General features: G+C 32.7%; 1 protein-coding gene across 1 annotated transcript in view; it reads right to left on the bottom strand.

Moving 5' to 3' along the window:
* LOC145256144 (uncharacterized) overlaps positions 1-12,960 on the bottom strand; it is a 154,142-nt gene that overhangs the window by 46,045 nt on the left and 95,137 nt on the right. The window contains exon 3 of the mRNA XM_080114730.1: positions 8,284-8,446. Coding sequence (XP_079970856.1) covers positions 8,284-8,446 — 163 coding nt within the window. The remainder of the gene's footprint in view (positions 1-8,283; positions 8,447-12,960) is intronic.

Raw genomic sequence — 12,960 nt, 5'->3', positions numbered from 1 at the left:
GCAGTTCAGCCGGGCTTTGCTCGGGCTCCATGTACTGTTCATAACTTTCTGTGCATATGTATATATTTATTAAAATGTTTTACTCATGTCCAGGTAACCTACATCTTAAATTTCAAGTGTTTAGACCTAAACTTGGCGGGGGGGTAGAGTTTGTAAAAGGTAGACAGTTTCAACTTTGACCTCTTGGAAGCCAATTTTTGCAAAAAAGAAAAACTGATTAAAAAGCTTGCTGCGTGTCTGGATGTCCTTTATGTAAAATTTCAAATGTTTAGACCCAAAATTGGCTGAATAGTTTGCTAGAGACTTCAAAGGCCAAATCTTTTGAACTTTAACTCCTTGGCAGCCAAATTTGAACCAAGTCTGAGGTTACTGTAAACGTGTCATTTCAACTGGTTGCCTCGAAAGCTATTCCAGTTTGAAAAGTAAATAGACTTACAATACAAATCTGTGTCTAAGAAATGCTAAACAGAAAAACCGCGACTTTACAAAGAAGATATGGCAAATAAATATTAAGAAATATGTCACGTACTTGTGGTTTAACAGAAAAAATGTCTGATTTACCACAGAGAACAAAAGACAATCGAGCATTTATTTTAACTCTTTCCTGAAAAAAAAATACGAAGAATTTTGAGTCCAGAAGAATTGAGAATAATAAAACGAATTGAAATCCTTTTCCGTAGCAAAAATCCAGTCGAGTATTCACGTTATTGTCCTGAATTCTCGTAATGGAGTAAATGCGGTTTCGATCCTTCGTAGAGTTTATGCACGTTTTTCTTTTCCTGTTGTTTTTCTAAGAAAACGAAAATCATGCAGACTATCGACAGAGAAATTTTTAGGTCACATTTTTTTTTCAAATATAGATGAACAAAATGGCTTCTTGCAAAGAGGAAATAGTTAAGATATTTGCACAAGCGAAAGTCGGCCAGCCCGCAAGAAAAATCTAGTTTCCTTTCTTTTTTGTGTGTGTGTTTAAAACCAAAAATGTTCACTTTTAACAAAAAGTCCAAAAATAAAGGTTTTTTTATAAAGAAAAAAAAATTCAAGGGTAAAGAAAATGTCTTATTTCAAATTTGAAAACTTTGCATGACTTGCGCAAACCAAAAGTTAGAAATTAATTAGGTCAATTCATTAGCAATTGACAGCGTTGTATATTTTTTTTTTACACCCACGGCCTTTTTAAAAATAAATTTTTCCAAGGTGAGGTCGTTTTTTGTCGTTGAAAAAACTTTGTGGAGGCAATCTTTACTTTTTCAAAGAAGGTAGAAAAATACAAGTTTGTTGAACAAAAGATGGTCGTTTATCCACCCTTGTGGGTCCTATTTCGAATGTATACATCGCCAATATTGTAGTCCTGTTTAGCGGGTCATAATGTTAAGGTAAAAAGATTTTGCTATTCATTGCGAACGGTTGAACTACGTGTGTGCTCTTTGCTCGACAGCAGAAAAGTCTAGTTTACATAGTGCACGACGAATCCATACTATCCCAGATATAGGAATGTACACTACACTAGAACAAACAGATTCATAAATTCGTACAAGAAATTTATGAATTTTTACGATAGAATTCTTAACTCTTAATGTCGTTCGTGTATTCGCAAGTCAACTCGACATACAATATTCTCATCCTCTTTTACTTCTGAAATACAATTGATTCTAAGCAATAAAATCGATACATTCGAAACTAAAAGCAAATTGTGACGAGAACTTCGTATTGCTATTTAATTTTCTTTCTTTTTTTCAGTAATTTTTTAAAGGTTTTCCAAAAGTTGCAAGATGTCTACCTCCAAAAATGCGGAAAAAAAGAAAAGAATTTTAAATTATTTACATTGTCGCGGTGACGAAGATTAAATGTATGTCGCCTAGGGCGACTTTTTTTTTTGTTGTTGTTGTTGTTTTTTATTTTTGCTCTTTTTTTTGTCCTTTATTTCAATCGTCATTTCCTGTCGAAATGCGTAAGCTCATAAGACAGTACCTTTGTCGTTCAAGTGACACGCACAAAAAAGGGGTTCATTCTTTTTTACTGTTTATTTATTTGCTACATATCAGTATTGTCTTGCAAGCAATACATATAAATCTTGCAAGTTCAAGATTTAATTGACACACTCTCTTTTTTCTGTATCCCCTTTTTCTTTGTGTTCAACTGTTTTAGAGAGAAGTATTTAAGACGCATTGTCACCCGCTATAAAAAAAAAATAAACACACTCACTAAAGGGGCATATTACATGAGTTTATTAAAACACACACACAGACACACAAATATATATATATATATATATATATATACTAGCATGGGTGCCTGGCGTTGCCCGGATGTTTGGAGGTGTATGCTCAGCAAAACCAAATAAAAGCAAAAAAACGGTCAATTTTTTTTTCAATTTAACCCCTATTATGACCCCTTAACATTTATTGTTTTGAGCTTAGATCAAATTATTAAGTTAGATACATGATCGAGGAACCTATATCTAAAATTTCTGCGGTCTGCGTTCGCGCCTGACCTCCATAGAATGGAAATAGGCACAAACTTTAATAAAGATTTTTCATATCTATCTGCGTAAGTATACTTTGATAATTATGTTTCAGTTCGTTCGCACTTGACGTCCATAGAATGGAAATATGTCATAAAGTTTAACAAGGTTTTTAATATAGATCCACAGAATATTGTGATAAGTGTTTCAGTGTGAACAGGTATAGTATAATAAATTATGGGGGTTATCTATTGTATTTTTACTTTCATCATATTTTGCTTTGGTTTTGATACCCCCAAATTCGAAGTTAAGTCTTTACAACCCTTCCTTTTCATAACCTATCATACTTTCATAAATCAGAGTCCATTTTCTGTAGGCTGTTTTTGAACCCAATCAACGACGGGTATTTTGCTAGTATATATATATATATATATATGTATATATATATGTATGTATATATATGTATGTATATATATATGCATGTATGTATGTATATATATATGTATATATATGTATGTATATATATGTATATATATGTATGTATATATGTATATATATATGTATGTATATATATGTATGTATGTATATATATATGTATGTATATATATGTGTATATATATGTATATATATATGTATGTATATATATGTATATATATGTATGTATATATATGTATGTATATATATATATGTATATATATATGTATATATATATGTATATATATGTATGTATATATATATGTATGTGTATATATATGTATGTATATATATGTATATATATGTATATATATACATGTATATATATGTATATATATATGTATATATATGTGTATATATATGTATATATATGTATATATATGTATATATATATATGTATATATATATATATATATATATACTTTGCAAGTATGCGATATAGGTAAAATAGTTTCTCTTGTTTTTTTTTCTTCTAAGGGAAATGGTTTCCATAATGTTTTAATGTTAAAGTGTTATTTATTCAATAAGTCTGAAGAAAGGCTGTTTTTGTGAAAAAATTTCAAACGACATAATGTTCGAATTTGTCCGAATAGTCTTGAAACAATTGTAACTAACGATTAAATACACTATTTGTTGCTATCATCCCATTCTTTGAAGCCTTGGTTTTTGTTAAAACAATATATATATATATATATATATATATATATATATATATATATATATATATATATATATATATATATATAGGGAGAGCGAGAAACAGAGAGACTTAGAGAGCGAGACCACGAATGATATATAGTAATAAGTAGAGATTTATAGTGGTAAATAATAAGATTATACAACGAAAACAGAAAAAGATTTAAATCCATATTAGAATTGTTCGCAAAAACCAGTGTCTTAACCGATAAGATGATATTATATAAAATTCAGTTGTAAGTGACTCTTGTGGAAGTAGAAGGTTCAAGACTCAGAAGGGAATTGTTAAAACTTCTTCCCAGTAATAACTGATAGAACGAGCTTAAATAAAAAAAAATATATCGAAATCTCGTGCAAATTCCCGAGTTCTAAAAAAAACACATGAAGAAATATTTCATGCATGAGCGAATGGTGATTTTTAGAGATAACGATACTCTCAGATGTGAACACTCTATAAGGAGTATCTGCAACAGCCTTGGCAGTGTCTTCAATGTTACTCAGATTTAAATGAACGCCAATTGCTATTGAATAATTGCTAATAATGACTTGTGTGAAACGCGCCGTAGAATCACTAAAAAGAAGAAGAAGAAGAAGAAGAAGAAGAAATACAGTCAAGAGATAAAGATGAAGCAGAGCTCAAGTATATGATTTAAAAATTAGGTAACTATGAACGAAGGAGCGAATAAACTCTATGTAAAAAAGGAAAGAGAAAAAGTAGGCTGATACATATTGAAGACTATGAAATTAAAAGTTTAGAAAAAATATTAGATAAAATACGGAGAGGCTGATTACCGCCGCCAAAACCTCCGCTAAAATGAAGAATGAAAAACAAAAATGCGAGAAAGGGAACACAAATCAGAAACTCCATGGACGGCTGAGTAAAGAAATGATTCATGAGAACTCACGAATATGGCTGCAGAAAGGACACTTGAAAAGAGAAATTAAATACCTAGTAAGAGTCACACGAACCAGTACAATCAGAACAGATACATCGGCATTATATGATCGGTACACAGAGTCCATGCTATGGAAACGGCGCCAACCCTATTCGGGTTTAACCGGCTTCCTCCAAAAGAGGAAGTTCCATGGGAGTTTGAAATTCCCAAGCGGCCCCAGTCGCATGTATATCCCCGTTAAGGGAAATGACGATGTTAGGTTTTTGCAATCCCTGCAGGGAAGTGTCGACATTCTTCTACGCACAGCGCCTGAACTTCCTAAATTGGTCACCCATGTCGTACTAACCAGGCTCCACATTGCTTAACGTCGGAGATCTAAAGAGAATGTGTCAACGTAATTATACCGATTTAATTTTTCGACAATTTGTTTCCGGTGGACATCGTAACATATATATATATATATATATATATATATATATATATATATATATATATATAATTTATTAATTTATGTATGTGTGTGCGTGTGTGTGTTCAACAGCTGATTCTCCTATTTTCTATTTCACAATTTATGTTGAGGTGTCTTGTCTACTTTTAACTGTCATATAATTGTATTCGCTCTTTCGTAAATTGAGTTTTCAAGCGGTAAGTCCACTTATACAAGTGTTGTCTGCGGTATGTTGACCTTAGCATCCTAAGAATTTAAACTGCATTTTTTAAATAAAATACTGAAAGCTTCTTTAGACTATATAGAAGTACCATCTTCGTTCTTATAATCTTATCTTCTTTTAATAGAAAAAACACAAACATCCCAGAAATGATCGTACACGAAAACTTTGTTAGTGTTGAATTTTTGGATCTTCTGTACTCAATGATGATTATGTCATGATTTTGTATACATTTAAGTTTTCATATGCATTATTATTATTATTATTATTATTATTATTATTATTATTATTATTATTATTATCATTATCATTATTATTAGAAGTAGTATTATTATTACCTAAAGAAAAATCGAAGGTTATCTTATATTATAGAACTCCGAGATATCTGTTCAATAAGTTTCTAGACTTTTTTGTACAATCATTTAAAATTGTCGACCTCCTGAAACTTCATAATGTTATTGCTATACATCTTATGAGATGACTGACCAATTTTTATGATTTCAGGTTCAAATGAACAGCTACAGCAGGAATCAGAATACACCCTACTAAAGCTTCAGACTGCTTTTGGGCCACTTGCATGAATCAAGCATTGGTTTTCGAGTGGCATAAGAGATTCAAGGTAAGCAGTGGGTCTGTGAGGGATGATGAGATGTGTGGGAGAAGTAAGGAAGTCAGAATACCAAAGTTGATCGGACAAATAAAGAATTTCATGGGTAAGGACCCTTTGATGTCAGTGTGGAAACTGTACACACAATTATTCGTGAGGAACTCAAAATCCGGAAGATTTGCACGACGTTTGTCTCAAGAGTGCTCAGAGAAGATCACAGACTATTTAACCAAGAAGGGCATCACGATAGTTCCTCACCCTCTATATAGTCCAGACTTTGATTGCTTTGATGTTTGGCTATTTCCTAAACTCAAGGAAAACTTTAGAGACTGACGTCAGGAGACAATTGAGGGGATGAAAGAAGTTGTAACAATGGTTATTGACACGCTCACACAAGAGGACTTTCATGGGAGTTTCCAAAAGATTTTGGAACGGTACAACAAGTATATTGCAGCCGGGGAAGGTTACTTCGAAGCCGAATAAACTTTCATGTATGTACTATCAATAAAGTGTCCAATACGAAAAAAGGTCTGGAAACTTATTGTATGACTAAAAATGAAATTAAAACAATAGTTGACAATATTTTAGTAACACACATACACATCTAACTCCATATAGATTTAACAACTATCAAATAAATAAAGGTAGTTATGAAACACTACATCAATAGAAAACGTATTTAAAGATGAGCCCCCGGTCGTACAATACGCTTAAATATGATATTTTAATTTATGCAGATTGCCTATGCATTAAAGAATCAATCCTCTACTGATTATTATATATTACGAGGAAGAATTTGCGCGGTGGGCTAATTTGCAAATAAATAAATGAATAAATAAATGAATAAATAAATAAATAATAATAATAATAATAATAATAATAATAATAATAATAATAATAATAATAATGTTCATCGAATTCCATCTGTGTTAGTTTACAATATCACATCAGAAAGTCACTTCTGATTAATATTTAGTTTTCAAATATTCAAACGAAGAAACGATTTGCGGCGATTTTAAGTGGTACCTCTTCTTTTATCGCAAATTGAAGGCATTAACAAGAAAAAATTAAAATAAAATGGTGAGGTACACCCGGACTTTGGCAGGGGATCATTCGATATAAAGTCGAATGCTCTACCACCAAGCTATATCTTCAGATTATACCAAAATTTGTTTTTTTTTGTTTGCTTTTTGTAGAAAAAATGAGTTGGTGAGGTTTTATTATCTCCCTTAGTTAGTGTAACGTAAAATATTCCCCTGTAAAATTCTTATTTTTTATCATATGAGAAAGATTATTTTAAGATTGGATTTTTTCGATTTTCGGTACTTATCGAGTGTATTTCTGCACAAAACATATCTTAAAACACTGCCAGACATATAAATTAGTTTTGTGTGAAATTTTCAAAGGATTGGCTCAGCCGTTTCGGAACCTATAAGGAAGGAACTCACACACACAAATTACTTATATATATATATATATATATATATATATATATATATATATATATATATATATATATATGAAATAAAATGGAGGTGGAAGGACCTGGATACTCAACGTTTCGCCCGATTTATGCGGGCTTCTTCAAGAGGGATGGTCATTGACGTTGAGTATCCAGGTCCTTCCACCTCCATTTTATTTCATATCGTCGGATTTAATCCAGCTCAACAATCATATATATATATATATATATATATATATATATATATATATATATATATATATATATATATATATACTTGGTGAACAGCTTATTGTCCAATTTTCTATTCTGCAATTTAAGTTGAGGTTTATATAATTGTATCCCCCTTTCGTAATTATGAATTTTCGAACGGTAAGTTGACTTATACAAATGCTTAGTCTGTGATATGTTTAACTTAGCATCCTAGGAATTTAAACGGCACTTTTAAAAGAAAATACTGAAAGCTTCTTTAAACTATATAAAAGTACTATATTTGTTCTGATAAGGAGGGTTAATAAAACAAACCTCTCAGAAATGATCGAACTCGAAAATTTCGTTGATATTCAATTTTTTTATCTTTCACACTCAATGATTATTACGTTATGATTTTGTATACATCTAAGTTTTTATGCATGTGAGTGCGAATAAAATTAAAATCGAAACAATAGTTTGCAATGTTTTCAGTAACACATATACCTAACTTCATACACAGGGCGTTCAATAATTAACGTTACAAAGTTTTTCCCCCCATTTTTATTAAATAGATTAAACAATATAGATAGTCCAAACGTAAATATATACAATAGTGTTACTAGATTAAAAATATCCAAACTTTATTCAATGTCCCTGTGCATCAATAATTTGTTGCAAACGTTTGGTGAATGCTTTACACGAGTCATAGATGTTTTATTTTTTTGTGAGATTCCTCACTTAATTTTTTCTTCATGGCCTCCATTTTTATATGGTAAGAACTTGAGACTTTATTCTCCAAGATAGACCAAATATCTTGATCTCACCAGTTGATTTGAAACGTTTTTGTGCTCTCCACACAAACATTCGATTCACATTTAAGGTCTTTGCAATGTCTCCTGCAGACTTTCTGGATTTGAATAGCTCTCCAATGACAATTCGTTTCGCTAAATCATGGGACATATTGTCAAAAGTAATCTGCAAGTTAAACTTTATCCACATGAAAAAAATAAAAGTTCATGAAAATTGACTAAATATAAATAATAATAATAGAAAGTTATAACGGTAAATTGGTTTAACAACTATAAAATAAAGATAGAGTAATAAACACTACACAAATAATAAACCTAAAGCAACTATATTTAAAGATGAATGGAAAATTGTGCAATATTTTTCGAAGAATCTAACAGAAATAATACGAAATCTATACAAGTTCAGTTGGGTGTGTCCGACAGACGAATTCTGGTTGTACTTTTGTTTGCGGTTAGAAACGCAGCACGTTCGGCATCTGATTTTCCCCATAGAAAATCGTGAGTTTATCCCTCAACAAAAATAGACGACGAGAAGAACGCGAAATTGTCACGCGGGAAAATAAGAGGAAGAAAAAAAAGAAAAACATTAAGTTTACTGATCTTCCTTGATTTCACGATATTTCGTGTGAATCTCGTCGGGAAAGAAAAAGATGTCGTGTCCTTTCTCAGTTCCCATCAACGTCGCGAAAACATCTCGCCTATGTGTGCGTGTGTATGACTACGTCTGACTACGTCTGCATCTGTATTCTTGTAGCTGTGTTAATCATTTTTAACAGCTTAAACTGTCACGTTAAAAGTCTATAATCAAAGATTCTTTTCGTAATTCAAGACAGTTCTTCCATTTCCTTTTTTAAAGAGCTAAATGTCTTTTAAGTGAGAATCGTAATAAAATTTGATTAGAACAAGTTCAAGAACTGATATTACAATTTAGTCAATTTGTCAAGGAATTAAACAAAAGACTTGACACAACTTGGAACCAACAGTTTTATAATTAGTTGAGATATTTTTATATTTTTATATAATAATGCAGTGAAGAGAAATTCAGGCAATTTACACGTACAATTTACAGTTAAGAAAAACAATCCGGTCCTCATTTCATAGACAAATAGATCCACTAGCCATCTCTCTATTCCCCTTCCCTACTGCAGGTTTATCTGGTCGAACTCGAAAATCTTTCTGTCGAACTCTGGAATCTGTACAAGATACTCGTGAAGAGGTTGGAGGTTAGATCGGCCGAAACGTGAAAATTACACTTAAGATGAGAACAGTAGTTCGAATAATCAAAACCCATACGCATTATCGATACTTATCTTAACATTTCAGAAACACAACTACCTGTAAGGGTTGTTGTGGTTTCATCACGTTCCGGCCAACGATTCATCTGGCCTATTTATGACTACTTCATTTAATCACATAAATTAATATACGAAAGTATAATTTTATGCGTAAACTAAGTATTTACTTCAACAGAGCTCAATACATAGGTAGAGCTACGTAGTAAGTTAGAAAAATATATATGGCAATTAAGCTACACAGAATATTCCGCGTTTCATCCACACTAGGATTCGCATAAGCATAAGCCTGACGAATCCTAGTGTGGATTAAACGCGGAATATTCTGTGTAGCTTAATTGCCATATATATTTTTCTTCTTACTATATATATATATATATATATATATATATATATATATATATATATATATATATATATATAATTTTAAGTGTTTAGATCCAAAATTGGCGGACGACTTTGGTGGAATCTACAAAGGTCAACCCTTTTAACTTTGACCTTTGCCAAATTTTTGCCCCCAAACTGATTAAAATGCTTGCGGCATATCTGAATTAAAGATGGACATATAAGAAATAACTGAATAAAGTAGGTGTGAGGTCATCAACATTGTGGGGAGTGTTTAGACTTAGTGGTTACCGTCTGTTTATCTTAATTTGCCATACTCTTAGCTATGATCATTAGAGGTACATTTACTATTACTGCCGAGCAGACTGTCTAAAGATACTGGCTGTCTAAATGTATCAAACGTTATTGTATTTTCTATTCCCTTTGCAAAACTGTATCATGTTCTGTAAAGTCAAATGTTTTTTTCTTATGATTTGTATTCTTCGCACTACTGTCTTCATTTTACGTGTTTTTTTTTTCACATTTCTGTCGATATAACGTCTTCAGGTCTATCTTGTTGAACTCGGGAATCTTTTTGCCAAATTCGGGATTCTTTTTGTCAACTCGGAAATCTAAACAGAATTTCGATCGGGGCCCTTTATTTAATACACGGGTGTAGCATGCTCTCGTTCCATCAGCCATGACTAGGTAGAAATCTTAAGTAATTCGCCATTATATTTTGATCTGAAGAAGGTCGGGGGTTACATCGACCGAAGCGTTGTGAAATAACACTTAAGATGAGCACAGCAATCTGAAGAATCCAATTAATACAAATAATCGATCCTCATTCAAAAAAAGATATTTAACCATGTTATACAATCTGGGTTTTGTTGTTGTTTTTTTTTTTTTTTTTTTTTTTTTTTTTGACTATCGGGTTTCACCGAAAATGTTTAATCAATTTTCAAAACAAAGAAGTGCAATAATTGTTTAGCTCAATTCTAGCTCCGTTTGTTCGATGGTTTAAATTTCTTTTAACAAGAGTCATTGCTTAACTACGCATAAAAGCCACTCGAGGATAAACTTTAACTTTTTGTGACGTGAACGGTGAGAAAACACATTGAGGATTGTTGTAACTGAGTAAAATTTGATTATTTAAGAAAACGACTCGGCGAGAATTTGTTAACATTGGACTTGAAACCGTCCGCCTTGTAATCAACTGGGTAGTAGCCAGCCCCGTGATACTGTGTTCCACAAACGGAAAACTCTTGGAGATAAACTTTTCTCAGGGAAGTTTCGTTAAGTTTTAGGTATACAGAAGAAGAAAATGAACTTATTTACAGTGGTTGTAGTTTAACGAGTTTTTACCTTGAATGCTTTACAGGAAGTACTATAGGTAAAATTTCATTCGAGCATCTATGAGGTGCCTCCAATAAATTTCCAGACTTTTTATGCATACATTTAAAGTTGACGTAGATTCTTGAAAATTCGTATGCTATTGCTATATATATATATATATATATATATATATATATATATATATATATATATATATATATTATAAAATGACTGACCAATTAAAAATTCAATCTAGACGTGAGGATAATTTAGAAGAACGATATGGAATAAAATTCTGTTTTAAACTTGGAAAAAAATGCCACAGAAGTGAATGCTTCAGATTTCTTTTGGGCCATCTTGCATGAGCGGCATAAGAGATTTAAGGAAATCAGGGAGTTAATGAGGGATGAGGGAGAAGTAAGGAAGTCAGAATACCAGAGTTGATTGGCCAAATAAACAATTTAATGGATAAGAATCGTGATGTGTCGAGACAATAAGTGCACAGTTTGATGTCAGTGTGGGAACTTTACACACAATTATTCGTGATGAAATGAAGATGCGGAAGATTTGTGCGAACTTGTTACAGGGGTGCTCAGAGAAGATCAGAAAGAAATACGTTGTCATGACAGAAGGGAGATAGTCGAGTTGATCAATTCAGACCCTGCATTCCAAACCTTGCTGCCTGTGAGTTTTGGTTATTTCCTAAGTTCAAGGAAAGCCAAGTACGTCCAAGGATGGAATACTGCTGCCATATCTGGGCAGGAGCTGCTAAAAACAGCCTATCCTGCCTTGACAGAGTACAAAATAGACTTCGTGGCTTAGTGGGGGATGCCCTTTTCTCTACCCTGCAACCTCTCTCCCAAAGAAGAGACGTTGCGAGCCTATCCTTGTTTTATCGTTGTTTCCATGGCAGGTGCTCGTCTGAACTCCAATCTCTGGTCCCCCCCTCGCCAATCTTTCACAAAAAATACCCGTCTAGCCGAATCCACTGTGAAAAATTTCCCCCACTCTTTATCTGTGCCTAAATCAAAACGCGGATTCCATGAACAAAGCTTCTTTCTTAGAACTGCACGCCTGTGGAACTCTGTTCTGCCTGCCTGCTTCCTACCTGACTACAATTTGGATGTGTTCAAGTCCAACGTTAACAAATTCCTAATGAACCGCCCCCTTAAGTAAACACTTCATCAAATCTCCACACTAACGTAATGTACTTGCAATAACCCTTATCCCTGAGTGGCTTCCGGACCTTGATAAGTGGTGACATCTGCGTAAAAAAAAACCTTAGAGGCTTTTGTTATGGAACAATTGAGGAGATGAAAAAGGCTGTGACGAGGGTCATTGGCATTCTTTCACATGAGGACATCCATGGGGATGGTTTTCAGAAGTTGTTGGAACGGTACAATAAGTGCATTGCATCCTGAGGAGATTACATCGAAGGGAACTAGAGTTTCTGTGTGTACTATCAATAAAAGTACCCATACGAAAAAAAAGTCTGGAAACTAATTGAAAACACCACATACGATGAAAATGGCGATACGGTCGAGCAAGCATATTTAAGATTCAGCCAACGGTACACGTGCGGCTTATGGCAATCTTATTTACTGCTAACACAGATGATTTGCAACTTTGAAAAATTGGGGAAGATAAACAAAATATGAAAATATGTGAAAAGGTAGTAAAGAATGCCATTTCCAAAATCAATCAGGAATATTCTACGAACTAGCAGCCCGGCGTTGCCTGA

The sequence above is a fragment of the Euprymna scolopes genome, chromosome 32, assembly GCF_053919585.1.
Source record: "Euprymna scolopes isolate OS-2025 chromosome 32, ASM5391958v1, whole genome shotgun sequence".
NCBI classification, from domain to species: Eukaryota; Metazoa; Mollusca; class Cephalopoda; order Sepiida; family Sepiolidae; genus Euprymna; species Euprymna scolopes.
The sequence above is the reverse complement of the archived record's forward strand: the minus strand, read 5'-3'. Positions and strand labels throughout refer to the sequence as shown.